A 14,171-nucleotide genomic window follows, 5' to 3' on the forward strand; every position below is an offset into this window, starting at 1 on the left:
CCATCACTCGCCCCCTCCGGCCGCCGCCATTTTGCTCCCGCCTCACCTCGCGGCGCCTCTTCACTCCGCCAATCGCCGCGCGCAACGATGGCGAGTGGCAGCCTCTAGCCAATCAGCGTTACGCGTGTTATGCCTTGCGCGCCCTCCGGCGCCGTTCGCCAATCCGCGCCGGGAGCGCCCGCCGGGAGCCGGCGCCTCTCTTCCATCACCCGCGCGCCGGATGTATAACGGGGGTGGGCGGGTCATCCGGCCGCGCTCCGCCAGTCGGCGCGGCAGGAAGCGGCGTGACCGACCAATGGGGGTGCGGGAGGGCGGGGCGGAGCGGGCGGGAGCGCGCGTCCGGCGGCGATGATCGAGCAGCACAAGCGGAAGGTCCCGGGCGGCGGCCCCGGCCCCGGCCCCGGCCCCGGCCCCGCTCCCGCTCCCGGCCCCGCTCCCGCTCCCGCCCCCGGCGCCGCCCCCGGCCCCGACCTCCCGCTTGTGCCTGTGGCGGCTAAGCGGCCCCGCCATGAGCTGCCGGCAGCGCCGGGCGGCGGCGGCGGCGGCGGCGCGGGCGGGGGTGGCGGCGGCGGCGGCGGCGCCGGGCAGCCCCCCCCCGGGACCCTGCTGCAGGCGGTACGGCGGTGGGGGGGAAAGCCCGTGAGGGGAAGGCGGGTTTGGGGGAGGGGGGAAGGCCCGTGAGGGGATGGCGGAGGGGGGAGAGGGCCCGTGAGGGGATACGGGGGCTGGCGGGGGTGGGGGAAGGCCCGTGGGGCGATGGCGGGGGGGAGAGAGGGCCCGTGAGGGGATACGGGGGCTGGCGGGGGTGGGGGAAGGCCCGTGGGGCGATGGCGGGGGGGGAGGGAGAGCCCATGAGGGGATACGGGGGCTGGCGGGGGTGGGGGAAGGCCCGTGGGGTGATGACGGGGGGGAGAGAGGGCCCGTGAGGGGATACGGGGGCTGGCGGGGGTGGGGGAAGGCCCGTGGGGCGATGGCGGGGGGAGGCCTTGTTGCCCTCCACGGCATCCCCTCACCCGGCTTCCCCACCCCCCCCCCCCGCGCAGGGCCCGCCGCGCTGCTCCTCCCTGCAGGCCCCCATCATGCTGCTCTCGGGGCACGAAGGCGAGGTGTACTGCTGCAAGTTCCACCCCAACGGCAACACCCTCGCCTCCGCCGGCTTTGACAGGCTCATCCGTGAGTACCGGGCGCCGCGGGGCTGGGGCTGGGGCTCGGGCTCACACAGTTTCAGGCTGTCGTGCCGTGACGGGGTCCTGAGCGTGAAGCGCTTCATGGAGTTGTAGGATCGTTGGGTTGGAAGAGATCTCTAAGATCGTTGAGTCCGGCTGTCGATGTAACACCCCCGTGCCCAGTCAAGCATGTCCCAAAGCGTTCCATCAACAGGTTCTTTGAACACCTCCAGGGATGGGGACTCCACCACGTCCCTGGGCAGCCTGTGGCCAGGTTTGGCTACTCTGTTGGTAACAAAATTTTTCCTTCGTGCCCAATCTGAGCCTCCCCTGGTGCGACTGGAGGCAATTTCCTCTTGTCTTGTCGCTTGTTTCTTGGGAGAAGAGACCGGCCCCCACCTCAGTTCGCCAGGAAAGGAGCAAGAAACGTCTTCTCGCTCCTCTGGCAGGTCACTGCCCCGCAGCCCCTCAGATGGGGCTGGTAGCCTGCCTGGCTGGTCACAGGTCGCTCAGGCAGGCTGCTGTCGGTCCGTGTTGGACCCGGCAGTCTGCAGAAATGCGATTTTTAATGCTTTGGGTTGCTGAGGTGAAGGTGTGGACGAAAGGTCGCCACCACGACAAACTTACCTACGCAGCGGCAGAGCAGCCGGCACTGCTGTGTGCCAGCGCTGGGGAGCACGGGGGGTGGCTCCACCCGACGTGCTTCAAAGTGACATTAAAAAAATTCAGCATTTTGTATCCTTTCCTTGCAAAGTCGTGGTCTTTAACATATTTTATCATAAGCTTGCATGTTATGCCTGCTGTTAATGTTGACATTTACCCTGATTGGTCCACCCTATTAAATAATTTCGTTAATATTCCTATACTAATATAATCATTGGTTATTTTACTGATCAAAATCTCTGATATACAGATTAGGATGGGGAGGATGTGAGGGTCTTCACCTTAACATTCCTTAGTTTCTCTGGTTTCATCACATAAGATAACAAGACACGCCAAGAATGGGCACCTTCACTCCCTGTCCACCTGCCTCCCTCTTCTGGGTTCTGCACAATTTCACGATTAGCAGCAGCTTTAGCTTTGTCCTTCTTCACAAGGCCTGCAGCTGCTGTCTCTGAGCATCAGTGAGGTTTTGGATATTTCTTACTATAAAGTGAACTGATTGCATTAATCCAAAGCGTTAGTTATTCCTTGAAGGAATTAGGTCGTTCATTAAAAGCAATTGTCAATGAAAAGTCATTATCTATTCAAAACCCAAACTTGATTATAACAAACGTGATTCTTGTTAACCAGTTCAACTTGATCTGAACCCATCAATCAGCTCCCACCAGCTGTCTGTCCTCCCGGGGCTCCCACGCTGCGGCTCCACGTCACCCGAGACGGGAGCCGACCGCGCTGACAGCACATAGCGCGTTTTCCTGAATTCCCAGAGAATTTCCCTCTCCCTTCCTTTCCCCCAGTGCTGTGGAACGTCTACGGGGACTGCGACAACTACGCCACCCTGAAGGGCCACAGCGGGGCGGTGATGGAGCTGCACTACAACACCGACGGCAGGTGAGTGGCCTCGGCCCGGCAGGGAGGGGCTTCCCGCTTCCCCCGGGGCGCCTCGTTGTCCCTGCTCAGCCCACGGTGGGTGCGGCTTTCCCAGAGAAGGAGTGAGGTTGTGCCCGAGGTGAGGGAAAAGGAGCTGGAGTGACCCACCAGTGGCCGTGGTTTCGGTCTTGAGGAGCAGAGGGGAGGTAATGGCGGTCTGGGAGGCGCTGGGGAGGGAAAGAAAACGAGGTGTTTGTTAATTTAAACGGCTGTTAGGTGTGAGCTATTGAATCCCAGAAAACTCACTCACAACCCAGTGTTATCCAGCAGGGATTCCTTATCGCGGCGCCGGGCAGCACGGGGGATGGCTCCTTCCGTACGTGCCGCCCAAGCGTTAGGGTTCTTGCCTTATACTTACAGCTTTCATGGTTATTCATTACATTTCCAAGAAAAGGTTGGGTTATTCTCATTATTTCCGGGAATTCATTAACAGAAGTTCCTCCCACAGTCCCGCCTCAGTCCGCCCAAGTTCCAACCCCATCGGGGGTCCTTGGTGGTCGTTGGGGATGAAGGTCCGAGCCTTCCTCATGGTTGAACTGTTGAACTCGTCCTGTGGCTCATGCCCTGCACCATCCTGGGGCTTTCCCGGTTCACAGAACCAGCTCTTGCTCGCTGCCCTCCCTGTGTCTCCTGCTCAGTCCTTTGTGTTCCTTGAGCCCCACAGTCTGAGTGGAGGATTCCACCGGGTGTCCTTGGCTTGGTGGATTCTGCTTCATTCTTACCTTTAAAGTGTTAGTCAGTCAGCAATGGAGATATGCATAAGGTCGGTACAAATCACCCTTCCTCCCTATCTCTAAAGGCTGGGCAGCAGCTCTTTTCTTAAAGCCAGTTTTCTAAAAGCCAGTTTTCTAAAAGCCGCTCAGCCATTCTTTATTACACTGTTGCCACTGGGCTTTGCTTCGTGCGTTCATCCCAAATAGCGTTTGAGGAGATGGAAAACCAGCCTCTGTGCATCTAGAGACGGGCGCTAATGGGGCTGCCCCCTGCTCTGCTGCCCGGCAGCCTCCTCCGAAACACCGCCGTGGTCTTGGCACAGGGGGCAGATCCTTGCCCGTGGCCTGTTCCCACGGAATATTTCCAGCTCTGTCGCACGACTTGAGATCAAAAAGGTGGGAGGGGAGAAACGTTCCCGCCCTTGAGCGCCTGACGGCGGCTCTTGCCCGCAGCATGCTCTTCTCGGCCTCCACGGACAAGACCGTGGCCGTGTGGGACAGCGAGACTGGAGAGAGAGTGAAGAGGCTGAAGGGCCACACCTCCTTCGTGAACTCCTGTTACCCAGCGAGGCGAGGACCCCAGCTGGTCTGCACAGGCAGTGACGATGGGACCGTGAAGGTGGGTACATTGACAGCAGATAGTCTGGGATGAAAGTAGGATAGGATGTTGGGGAGGATTGGGGGGGCGCCCCGTTTCAGTGGGCTAAATTCAGCCTGTCGTTACGGTTGTAATTTCATTATCCAGTAACTCTGATTTCAGCCGTGAAAAATTGGCAGTAAAAATTTGACTGTTCCTTTTTTCCTGCAATTCTTTGGGGGGTGGGGGTGGAGAGGAATCACCTGCTCAGTTGTACTTTTTCCACCGAACTGCATTAGCAAAGCATGGGAAAGGCAAACCGGCACCGAGACGTCGCCGCTCCTGCCCTCCCCTGCGCTCCTGTGCTCCAGCCACCCCAGGTGCTCGTTGTGTTTCGTAGTGAGATCTGCGATCTAAAAGGGGGGATTTCAGGAGGGCGTTCTGAGTCTCTGCCAAGTATCTCTGCACAACCTCCTCTAATTTTACCATTCCGTATCCCTGTGCAACCTTTACCCCCGCCGTGGCTGCTCAGCTCTGGGACATCCGGAAGAAAGCTGCTGTCCAGACGTTCCAGAACACGTACCAGGTCTTGGCCGTCACTTTCAACGACACCAGCGACCAGATCATATCCGGAGGCATCGACAACGATATTAAGGTAGGACACCTTTGTCCTCGTGTGCCTCCCCACCCCCTCGCGCCTTTCCCACCCCCTCACATCTTGCGTTGGTCGAGGACAAACCTGGGAGCCCGGGGGTTAATTTCACAGTCCCAAGAACCTCACAGACCCGCTGTGTCCAGCCTCGCTGTTGATCCAGGGCCGATCAACTCTGCGGGAGTCGCTCCAGGGCTGTTTGCCATGGGACAGCTTGGGCAGCCCTGGCATTCCTGGCCAGGTGTCCCAGCGCTGCTGTCACCCGCTGGAGCCGATCCGGTCTGCTGGCTCTTCTGGCAGGCTGTGCCCCCCCCCAGAGGCTCTAGAGCCGTGGGTGAGGTCAACTGAAGGGAATGTGGTGACACATCCACACTCTCTGCTCTCTGCTCGAGTTTGCAGCTCACTTTGTCACCTGCTGGTGTGGAAAGTTCTTATTTAAGAGCGAGCTGAATGTTTTCATTGAGCTGGTAACGGAGATTCCTCCGATAGCTGTACGGTTCGGCCTGCCTTGCCGTCCTCTTAGCCTCGGGGCCCAGCCTGACTGGGGCGTGGGGAGCACGTGCTTGCCAGAGAGCCATCGCTCAGCGTGGCACTGACAGGAGATCTGTGCCAGCTGCCTCTCCGCGGGAGAGAACAGCGTGAAATTTTGGGGATCGGACAACTGCTGCTCTCTGTGCCACCAGTCAGTGGAATTTGGGGGCTGGGGGAGCTGTAGCCAGACGGAGAGGGATTCCTGCGTGCGTGGGGATGCTGACATTTGAGTCCTTGGTGCCTTAACGTATCTGGTTAGAAGTCTTCCAAGGGCCAAATTCTGGTTTTCCTGCAACACACGAAATTCTAGCCTCATGTTTTAGCCGTGGAGGCGAGAGCTGATGTCCTGATGTCATCAGCTGACCGGTCGGTACCCGTGTGAGCCAGTTTGGACACGGCGCTTCCAGCGGCCTCGGCTGTCTCGTTAAACCGCAGCGGTGTTGTGTCTGAAAGGTGTGGGACCTGCGCCAGAACAAGCTCACCTACACCATGAGGGGCCACGCGGACTCGGTGACGGGCCTCAGCCTGAGCTCGGAAGGCTCCTACCTGCTCTCCAACGCCATGGACAACACGGGTACGTCCCGCCCGCGCACCGCGCTCCGCCGCCGGCGCGGGGGAAGGAGCAGCTCGGGTGGTTCCGCGCGGGGAAACGCGGCCCGGGCGCGGGGATGGGGAGGCTGGCTCCTGAGGTAGAGCGGGAACGCTTGGCACGCCGGTGACGGCCGCGTCCTCTGCGCCAGGAGGGTTTGTCGCCGCTCCCGAAGGGCAGCGAGGGCGCGCGGTGGACAGGCAGTTGGAGGTGGCCTCCGTCTGGCTCCTGTCAGGGCGGTTTGGCTGTTTCCCCGCGGCGGGGGGTGCCAGCCCAGGTTCCAAACTGCCCGTCTCCGGGGTGGGGGCGCTCAGCGGGGCTGGTGGGGTGAGAAGCGTGACCGTGGGGCGTGTTAGAGCAAAGCGAATGCTGCTGGAAGGAGGTGGTGGCCCGTGTGTGCGATGGCTGGTTTGGGTTTTCCCCCTCCTGTTGGCAGCGGGCTCGGTGTCATTATAAATTCCTGCGTTTGACCTTTCCCGTCAAAGCTTTCCGCGGGGGAAAGCCGCTGGTTGCCTCTTGCTGCTGGGGAGACCGAGGCGTGAAGGAGCCTGACCAGGTCTCGGCTGGTTGGCAGCGTGTCTTGGGGAAAAAGGGATGTTTCCAGGAGCTGCCCTTGCCCCCGTGCCGCTGCCGTCGCCGGGCGATGACGGTGAGCTCTCTGTTGCAGTTCGCATCTGGGACGTGCGGCCCTTTGCCCCCAAGGAGAGATGTGTGAAGATATTCCAGGGGAACGTACATAATTTTGAAAAGGTGGGTGTGCTGCGGACCGAAACGTGGCTGGTTGTAAAATGCTGCCGCTGTTCACTTTTCCATAAAGTGTTTTTTAAATTCAGGTTTAAATCAGGAAGGCTTTAATACGAACTCAAAGATTGATGCACAAAGTGGGATTCCAATTAAAGCCGCAGTAACAAGATTTCTTTGCTCGGTTCAGCTCTAATTAGCTGTAAATTAAGTATTTTCTACATTTACTATCTGCTTTGTGTAAAATAACAAGGCACTGGATGTTTCCAGCGATAAAATAAAATCTGTAATTACCAGCTCATCTTCCGAAGGGAGATCATTAGAGCGGTGCTCGTGATAGTTAAAGTCTCGTGGTGGTTTTAATTCAAGTGGAAGGGGAAAACCAAATCTTCCTTCGGAAACACATCTGTGCGCGTTCTTTTGTTTTAGAACCTTCTGAGGTGCTCCTGGTCCCCAGATGGGAGTAAAATTGCGGGAGGATCGGCCGACAGGTGAGTTGCCACCGCGCTGCCTCTGTTACCCTGAATCCGTACTGGCTTTGCGGGCGCTCCAGGGGTGAGGTGGATCGTCATCTGAGGGCTCAGAGTCGTGCGTAGAGGCGCGAAGACCCAAACAACCCTCTGTGGTCTTCTGTGAGCTTTGCCTGCCCTTGATGGCCGTGGGTTTGTGTTTATCTTGCCTTTGGGTCAGCGGAGGAGCACCGTGTGGTTGTAAAATCTCATTATTATTGTCAAAAGCTGGCGAGCGATCTGCGCTGCTGCTCGTGTTCAGCCGCAGGGTCCAGCAGGAGGAGCGGCAGATGACAGGAGCGTGGTTGTCGGTGAACTGGGTCCTCTGTGGTCGTACTGGCAGGTGCTTGTGGGAGCCCTCGAGACGCAGGGGGTGTGGGGACGTGTGTGTAGTGTGGGGGTGACGCTGGTAAGACCACAAATACCAGTGAGGTTGCCGTGTGGCGGCTTGCAGGAGGCGCCAAGGGTGTTCCAAGGATCAAGAATGATCCTTACTTTAATTCATGAGTAAGAAGAAATAAAGATCTGACTAAATTAGCACATATTGGACTTTTAAATGAGATATCCTGTAAACCAGAGCAACTGAGGAGTAAAGCAGGTAGAGGGAGGAAGCCAGCAGAGGGTCCGTGCCAGACGCTGAAGGTCACTGTGAAGGATACCGGCCTCCGCTGGAGCGAATCCAGACGCGCTCGTGGTGACATCGAGACAGGAATTCCTGCAGGCCGGAGTCCAGGGCATGGGGCAGTAGTAATCAGCAAATTAATGAGTTTCTGATAGAGGATAGGGAGAACTTTAGCTCTCCCTGTCCAGATAGAGTGGGGCCAGCTGTCACAGCAAGTGCCTGAGACGTGACTCTCCGTCCCCGTCCTGCTGGGCAGCAGCGGCGGGGCCCGTGGCGGAGCAACGCCGGCGTGTGAGCCGGCGGAGCCAGCCCGGGGCTGATCCCTCGGGTGAAGCGTGGCGGGGAGGCTTGGGCCAGCAGGGCAGCCCTGCAGGGGCTGATGAGGCTCTGTGGTCTGACAGCAGCTTTGTGCTGACAGGCGTGGGGACGAGCACGCAGCCGGCTCCCGGGCCAGGTTAGACAAAGCTGCTCGAGTCTTTCTGCTGTCTGAGCTGTTCATTTCTTTTTCTTTTTTTTTTTTTTTTTTGAGAAGGAGTATCTGCTGGGAAAGCAAAGCGAGATTAAACGACCATTTCATTTGCCTGAGTACAAAAATAGTTCCCCAGTGATTACTCTTTCCTTCCAAAAGGAGGTTGTAGCAAGGTGGGGGTCGGTCTCTTCTCCCAAGTAACAAGGACGAGAGGGAACGGCCTCAAGTTGCACCAGGAAAAATTTCTTCACCAAAAGGGCTGTCAAGCCCTGGAACAGGCTGCCCAGGGCAGTGGCGGAGTCACCGTCCCTGGAGGTGTTTAAAAGACTATAGATGTGGTGCTGAGGGACGTGGTGCAGTGCTGGGCTTGGCCGTGCCGGGTTAACGGTTGGACTCGATGGTCTTAAAGGTCTTTTCCGACCTAAACGATTCTGGGATTCTGCTTTATGTGGAGTGTGTGTCTGTGGGAGGGAGAATTACCTGGCCATTGCTTTGCTGCTGAGCCCTTCAGAAGGCTTACAGTAAAATCAGCCCCGTAAAGCACTTGCCTGCTTTGCAGTGCCCAGTGAAACACACAGCAGCAGAGTGCTTTGAGGAGGCATTCGGTTCCTGCCTGCTCGGTAGTTGTGCCAGAAGAAACGCTGCTTTACTTGACATACAGGGCTTAAGTGGCAGGCTTGAATGTTTCCCTTTTCTGTGTTTCAAGAACACAAGTAGAGAACAGCAGCCTGAAGATGAGTGCTCCCAACAAAGCAGGTCTGCCCTGTGCTGGTATCCAGTGTCCTCTCTCTCTAGCCAGCAAGTGTCAGAAATGATTCGGTGCATTTTGGAGGGCAAAAGAAGCTCAGTTCTATAAACCAGGGTAATTGTACAAGCGAATCGTGTTCTTCATCCGGACTGCAAAGCCCTGACATGGAAAGGAGCAGGTGAAGCAGAGGAACCCCTTGCTGGTAGCATTGCCTGAGCCTGGAACGGTCTGGCCTTGGTGCTCAGAGCTGGGGCTGCCCGTGGGGCTGACGTATGTGTTTTATGGGCTGTATGTGTTTTATGGGCTGTCGCCTGTGCCCTCGCCCTCTGCAGGCCCCTGTAAACAGCCGTAGCGATGCCCCTGGGGCGTGCAGGCAGCAGAGCTGCCCTTCGCGCCAAAACCAGCCAGTTCCTGCCCTGCCCCTTCCCTTTTCTGCCCCACCAGATTTTGTTTTAGCTGCCAGTCGCCTCCCCTAAAGAGCCAAATGAGAAGGCAGAGTGAGCGTCATCCAGAACGGGCGGCTTTCCTCGGCCACCCATTTTTTTTCTTTTTGCAGAGCTGTGAACGCGGTGACAAACGCCGTTGCGTTGTGTGTGGAAGGCAGGGAGGCAGCGTTCCCGTGCGGGCGGGGGGGCAGCATCGCCCTGCCTGGGTGTTGCTCAGGGCTCTTCTTGTTTTGATGTGTTGAAACATCCCCCTCCCTCCTGCGGATGCTCCCCGTAACCAGGGTGGGAGCACCGCTCTGCTTCCCGGTGGAGCTTGTGCGCAGCCGCCGCGCCGTGCAGGCAGCGGGGGACACCTGCGAGGGACAAGCGGTGACCTTGGGCGCGGTGTGATTTGCAGCGAGGCGCCCTGCCTCTCTCACACCGTTCCTGAGAGTAATCTGAAAGCTGCTCCCTGCCTGGGGCCAGCAGTTTCTTTCTGACCTCCTGCCTGAAGGACACCGGTGGCTCCTGCGGGGCCCTTGGGCCGAGATGCGGGGCTGGGGCAGGACCCGGCAGCGCTGGGAGCCCGCGGGAGGTTCATCAAAGGGCTCGGCCCAACCTGATCGACCCCCTGGTAAACGCTGGGGAGGGGGTCGTGGCTCTAACGGCACAGCGGGGGGGAAAGCCATAGGTAGAGCTGTTGGCTGTGAGGGATCACGCTGGAGCAGGGGCTGGGGGAGCACCCGGGCTCCTCCTCGCGCCTTGCCAGCCCAAACCAAGGGTGACCGCCGCGCCCGCAGGCAGCTGTCCTCTCCTCCCTGCTCCCAACGCTGGTTTTCCCCCTCAGCCCGCGGCGGTGCCGCTATATCGAGGGTCTCCACGGCCTCGCGCTTTCAAATCCGTCTCGGTGCCCCGAGGGGTGACGTGGGGCTGCTGTGCTGTGGTGGCTTTTGACACCGTGCTGACCGGCGAGCTCCTCCCTGCTCAGACCTCGGCTCTTCTGGATTTGGCAGCGCAGCGTTTTGTTTCCAAGAAGCTCCTTGTTTATCCGCACGAAGAGCTGCATCAGTTTCAGTCCGGGTGGTGAAGTGCTGCAGGAATATGCGGTTGGAGGGGGGTGGGGGGCAACTGGTTTCCCTTCTCCAAATGCCTGCGCTCATCAAGACTCTCTGGTAGGTTTGTCTACGTGTGGGACACCACATCCAGGAGGATTTTGTACAAGCTGCCAGGCCACGCTGGGTCGGTGAACGAGCTGGCTTTCCATCCGGAGGAACCCATCAGTAAGTCATCCCCGCCTCGAGTCACCTGGGGAAATCGTTTCAGGGCTGGCTGAGCGGCTGATCCTCTGGAAAACGGCCCCAAAACCGCCCTTGGCCCAGAGCCCCCAGTATCAGACAAATGTAGGGGCAGCAGACTCCTGCTTGCTCCTCTCTGGGTGTGCCCTGGGGTCCTGGCTGAGCGTGGGGGCTCTGCTTCTGTGTCCTGCCCGAAGAGAGACCTGGGTGGGGGCACCTGTACAGCAGCAGGGTGGCTGGTGGTCACCTGTGGGTGGCCGTGAGCCGTGGCTCGGCTTCCGCTGCCTAGGGCTGCTCCAGACTTCCCAAGGGCCGTGCAAAAAAGGTTTTGGGGTACCTGGCTTTGGACACCAGGGATATAACCCCACGTTTGGTGATCCCATGAGGACTGGGAGCACGTCTCCAGCCTGGGGTCTCTTCACTTACCCAAAAGCTGCAGGAAGCAAAGGCGGCTCTTTGTGCCCTGGGGTTTGTCCCCGTTCTAGAGGCGTCCGGCCCGTGGCACCGCGTATCGGTGCGAGGTGACACACTGCTCCTGGTGGCTTTTCGAGCACCGTTTTAACCACCTGCGTCAGCCCAGACCCGATTTCCTATCGGGTCCTGGGCGCAGAGCGGGCGGCCCCGGCAGGACTGCAGGGTGCTGCTTGTTTCTGTGGAAACCCGGGCACCCTCGGCGGGGTCACCGCATCGCTCCAGCCGAAAATTGACAGGAGTCCACCCCGAGAGCTCAGTTGTGCTGAGGAGGACGGTCCCTGCGGCAGGGCCGTGAGTGAGGGCTTTGTTCCCTGGTTATTCGCTGCCCAGTCTGCAGGCGGGAGGCTGCGCTGGGCGAGCCGGGCGCTCTCTCCGGTTTGGGGCGGGTTGGTGGCGGTGGTGTTCTGCTGAGCCCCTCTGTGCGAGTCCAGCACTCGGCTGAAAATAAAAATGAGAAACCTCTCGGGGCGCTGCACGGGAGTTACGCCGTGGGTTTGTGTTCACGGCTGGGACCGCTCATCCCGTCGGCCGCTGCGCCCGCTCCACGGCACTCGTCTGCACGGGAGCCGAAGCGCAGCGGGGTGACAGACCCCAGCAGAAATTTCACGTAGAAACCCCCCCAAATCTCTCCTGGCCCCGAACGAAACCGTTGTCCGTGTCAAGAGCAGCGCTTCTGGGTCATTCTTTTGGCGCTTGGTGGCCTGAATCTGAAGAGCCTTTCCCGAGCTGAGGCGGCTCAGGGGCGCGTTGCCGTCGCGTTTTGCCTGTTCCGATGAAACCAAAAGGTCCCGGCGAGGCTTCCCCGGCCAGCCTGTGCCCTCTAGCGGCACGCCGTCCCGCCGGCGGCGCCTGCTGGGCGATCTGAACGCTCCTGGCCATGAACATAACTCTTCAGGATGCTCGAGAGCGTTACCGGCGCGTTCCCACGCCTCTCTCCGCCGTTAGCGCCTGCCATGGGGCAGGGGAGCGGCGGCCGCGACGCACAGCGCCTGAGGAGGTGTCGGAGCGGTCGTTGCATGGAGTGGTTTGGGGCAGCAAAGGGGATTTGGCTTTCTAGCTCGCTCACAGCCAGCGAGATGAGCAGTTCGAGTCAAGCGGTGTGTCGTTAGCGGGGGTCTCAAGCTGCTGTGTGTAATTTTCGTCTTCCTCCCCTCACCCTCCCTCTCTCTCCCTCAGTACTCTCCGCATCCAGCGACAAAAGGCTGTACATGGGGGAGATCCAGTGAAGGTGACGAGGAGATGGTGGGATTCGGGCCCTCACAGTCCTGGGTTTACAGGAGTTGGATTGACTCACTCCTCACCGGTGCCAGCCCCCCTCGCGCTTGTGGCAGTGGGAAAACGTTGGAGCAGCTTGATGGGACGAGCCGCCCTCTCGCAGGCTGCAGCGCCTGCGTGGTCTCGCTGTACAGCTTTTTTCTACACCCCACCCACCCCCCGGCCTACTTTGGGGAGGAAGGAAAAATTGGAATTGGAAGGAATTTGGTTTTGGCTGTACCGCCGACTGTTAAACCTGCACCCAGAGCGCGTGAAATTGGTAACGTTTGGTTAAAGTCCGTAGGTGGCTGGTATGTTCCCTGTCCGGTTTCCCTTGTCTTTTTTTATATGGTCAAAACCGAAATAGATGGCTTTTTACAAGAAATGCGTGGATGGGATTTATTGTTCTGTTTTGCTTTTGTACTGTACGATACTAAGTCAAGGCCCTCGCTCGTGTATAACCCGGGGAAACCGTAGGCGGGGACTTCAGAGAATCACAGAACGGTTTGGGCTGGAAAGGACCTTAAAGACCATCCAGTCCCAACCCCTGCCCTGGGCAGGGACACCTCCCACCAGAGCAGGTCGCTCCCAGCCCCATCCAGCCTGGCCTTGAGCCCTGCCAGGGAGGGGGCAGCCACAGCTCCTCTGGGCAGCCTGTGCCAGGGTCTCACCGCCCTCACAGGGAAGAATTTCTTCCTAATGTCTCATCTCAATCTCCCCTCTTTCAGTCTGAAACCGTCACCCCTCGCCCTGTCGCTACCCTCCCTGATCAAGAGTCCCTCCCCACCTCTCCTGCAGCCCCTTTCAGCACTGGAAGCCGCTCTAAGGTCCCCCCGGAGCCTTCTCTCCTCCAGGCTGAACAACCACCCCACCCTGCCGGCTGTCCTCAGCCAACTTGCTCAATCCCACTGTCCGTGTCGCCAACAAAGATGTTAAACAACACCAGTCCCAATCCCGACCCCTGAGGAGCCCCACTCGTCTTCAGAAGAGCAGCTTTATTTTTTATTCATGGCAATAAAAATTACCACACTTGAAATAATTACTGGGCTGCTGCTGAATCCTGTTTTCATGTTTTGAGCAAAACCCAGCCTTCTGCTATAAATAAATGTAGAAAGAGTGAGTTTTCTGCAGCAGGCACTGCACTCGGTGCGCAGCAGCGGGGGGACGGGACTGGCTGCATGTCCCCTCTCCCAGCCCTGACTGGCAGGAGGGTGGTACGAGGTGGTGGCAGGTCCTGGAGCAGGTTGGACCCGTCATACACCTGTGGCTGACTACACAAGGGTGCCTGGGCCCTGCCTCAGCTTCGGCGTGGCGACCTCAGCTCCTGCCAGATCTCACCCTACGGCCGCAGACCCCCTGCCTGGCTGATTCTGCTGCACCCCAGCCCCGGCGTTTGGGCCAAAAGGGGATGGTCTCCACGGGCTTTTTTTGGCCAACTAGCACCCAGCCCTTGACTGGGGGCTGTGCCTCAGCTGGTCTTTGTGAGAAGACTCAGGGCAGGGTTCCCCCATGCTGGTGGGTCGTTGTCTGCCGTTAATTAACTTGCCGTGAAGGGTACACGCTGCATTTATCTTCTGAGTGTCCCCACCTCAGCTTTCATCCCTTACCCCCCTCCCCCCCCATTTTTTTCTCCCCGTTCGCTGCCTTGGCTCAGGTGGGGCGTTTCTGCCTTTCTGCCCCATCCCAGTGGGGACTTCTCGAGGGGCTGCAGTTCAGCTGGGACGACGGAGCGTGGACAGGCCGTGCCTTCGCGCCGTCTTGGCCAGCGGTTGACCGGGACGAATCTCCTGCCGCCGCCAGGCCTTGAAGAGCT

The 14,171-nt window shown here is 58.9% G+C and overlaps 1 protein-coding gene across 1 annotated transcript; it reads left to right on the forward strand.

Moving 5' to 3' along the window:
• Positions 1 to 348: 348 nt before the first annotated feature.
• Positions 349 to 12,765, forward strand: SNRNP40 (small nuclear ribonucleoprotein U5 subunit 40). Its single transcript, XM_086479096.1, has 10 exons — positions 349 to 615; positions 1,044 to 1,173; positions 2,627 to 2,720; positions 3,926 to 4,091; positions 4,582 to 4,704; positions 5,686 to 5,806; positions 6,489 to 6,571; positions 6,992 to 7,053; positions 10,512 to 10,615; positions 12,281 to 12,765. Exons 1-10 carry the CDS (start codon positions 349 to 351, stop codon positions 12,328 to 12,330), a joined length of 1,200 nt encoding a protein of 399 aa, XP_086335222.1. The 3' UTR covers positions 12,331 to 12,765.
• Positions 12,766 to 14,171: the final 1,406 nt, after the last annotated feature.

This window comes from Leptosomus discolor, chromosome Z, assembly GCF_034619465.1.
Source record: "Leptosomus discolor isolate bLepDis1 chromosome Z, bLepDis1.hap2, whole genome shotgun sequence".
Lineage (NCBI taxonomy): Eukaryota > Metazoa > Chordata > Aves > Leptosomiformes > Leptosomidae > Leptosomus > Leptosomus discolor.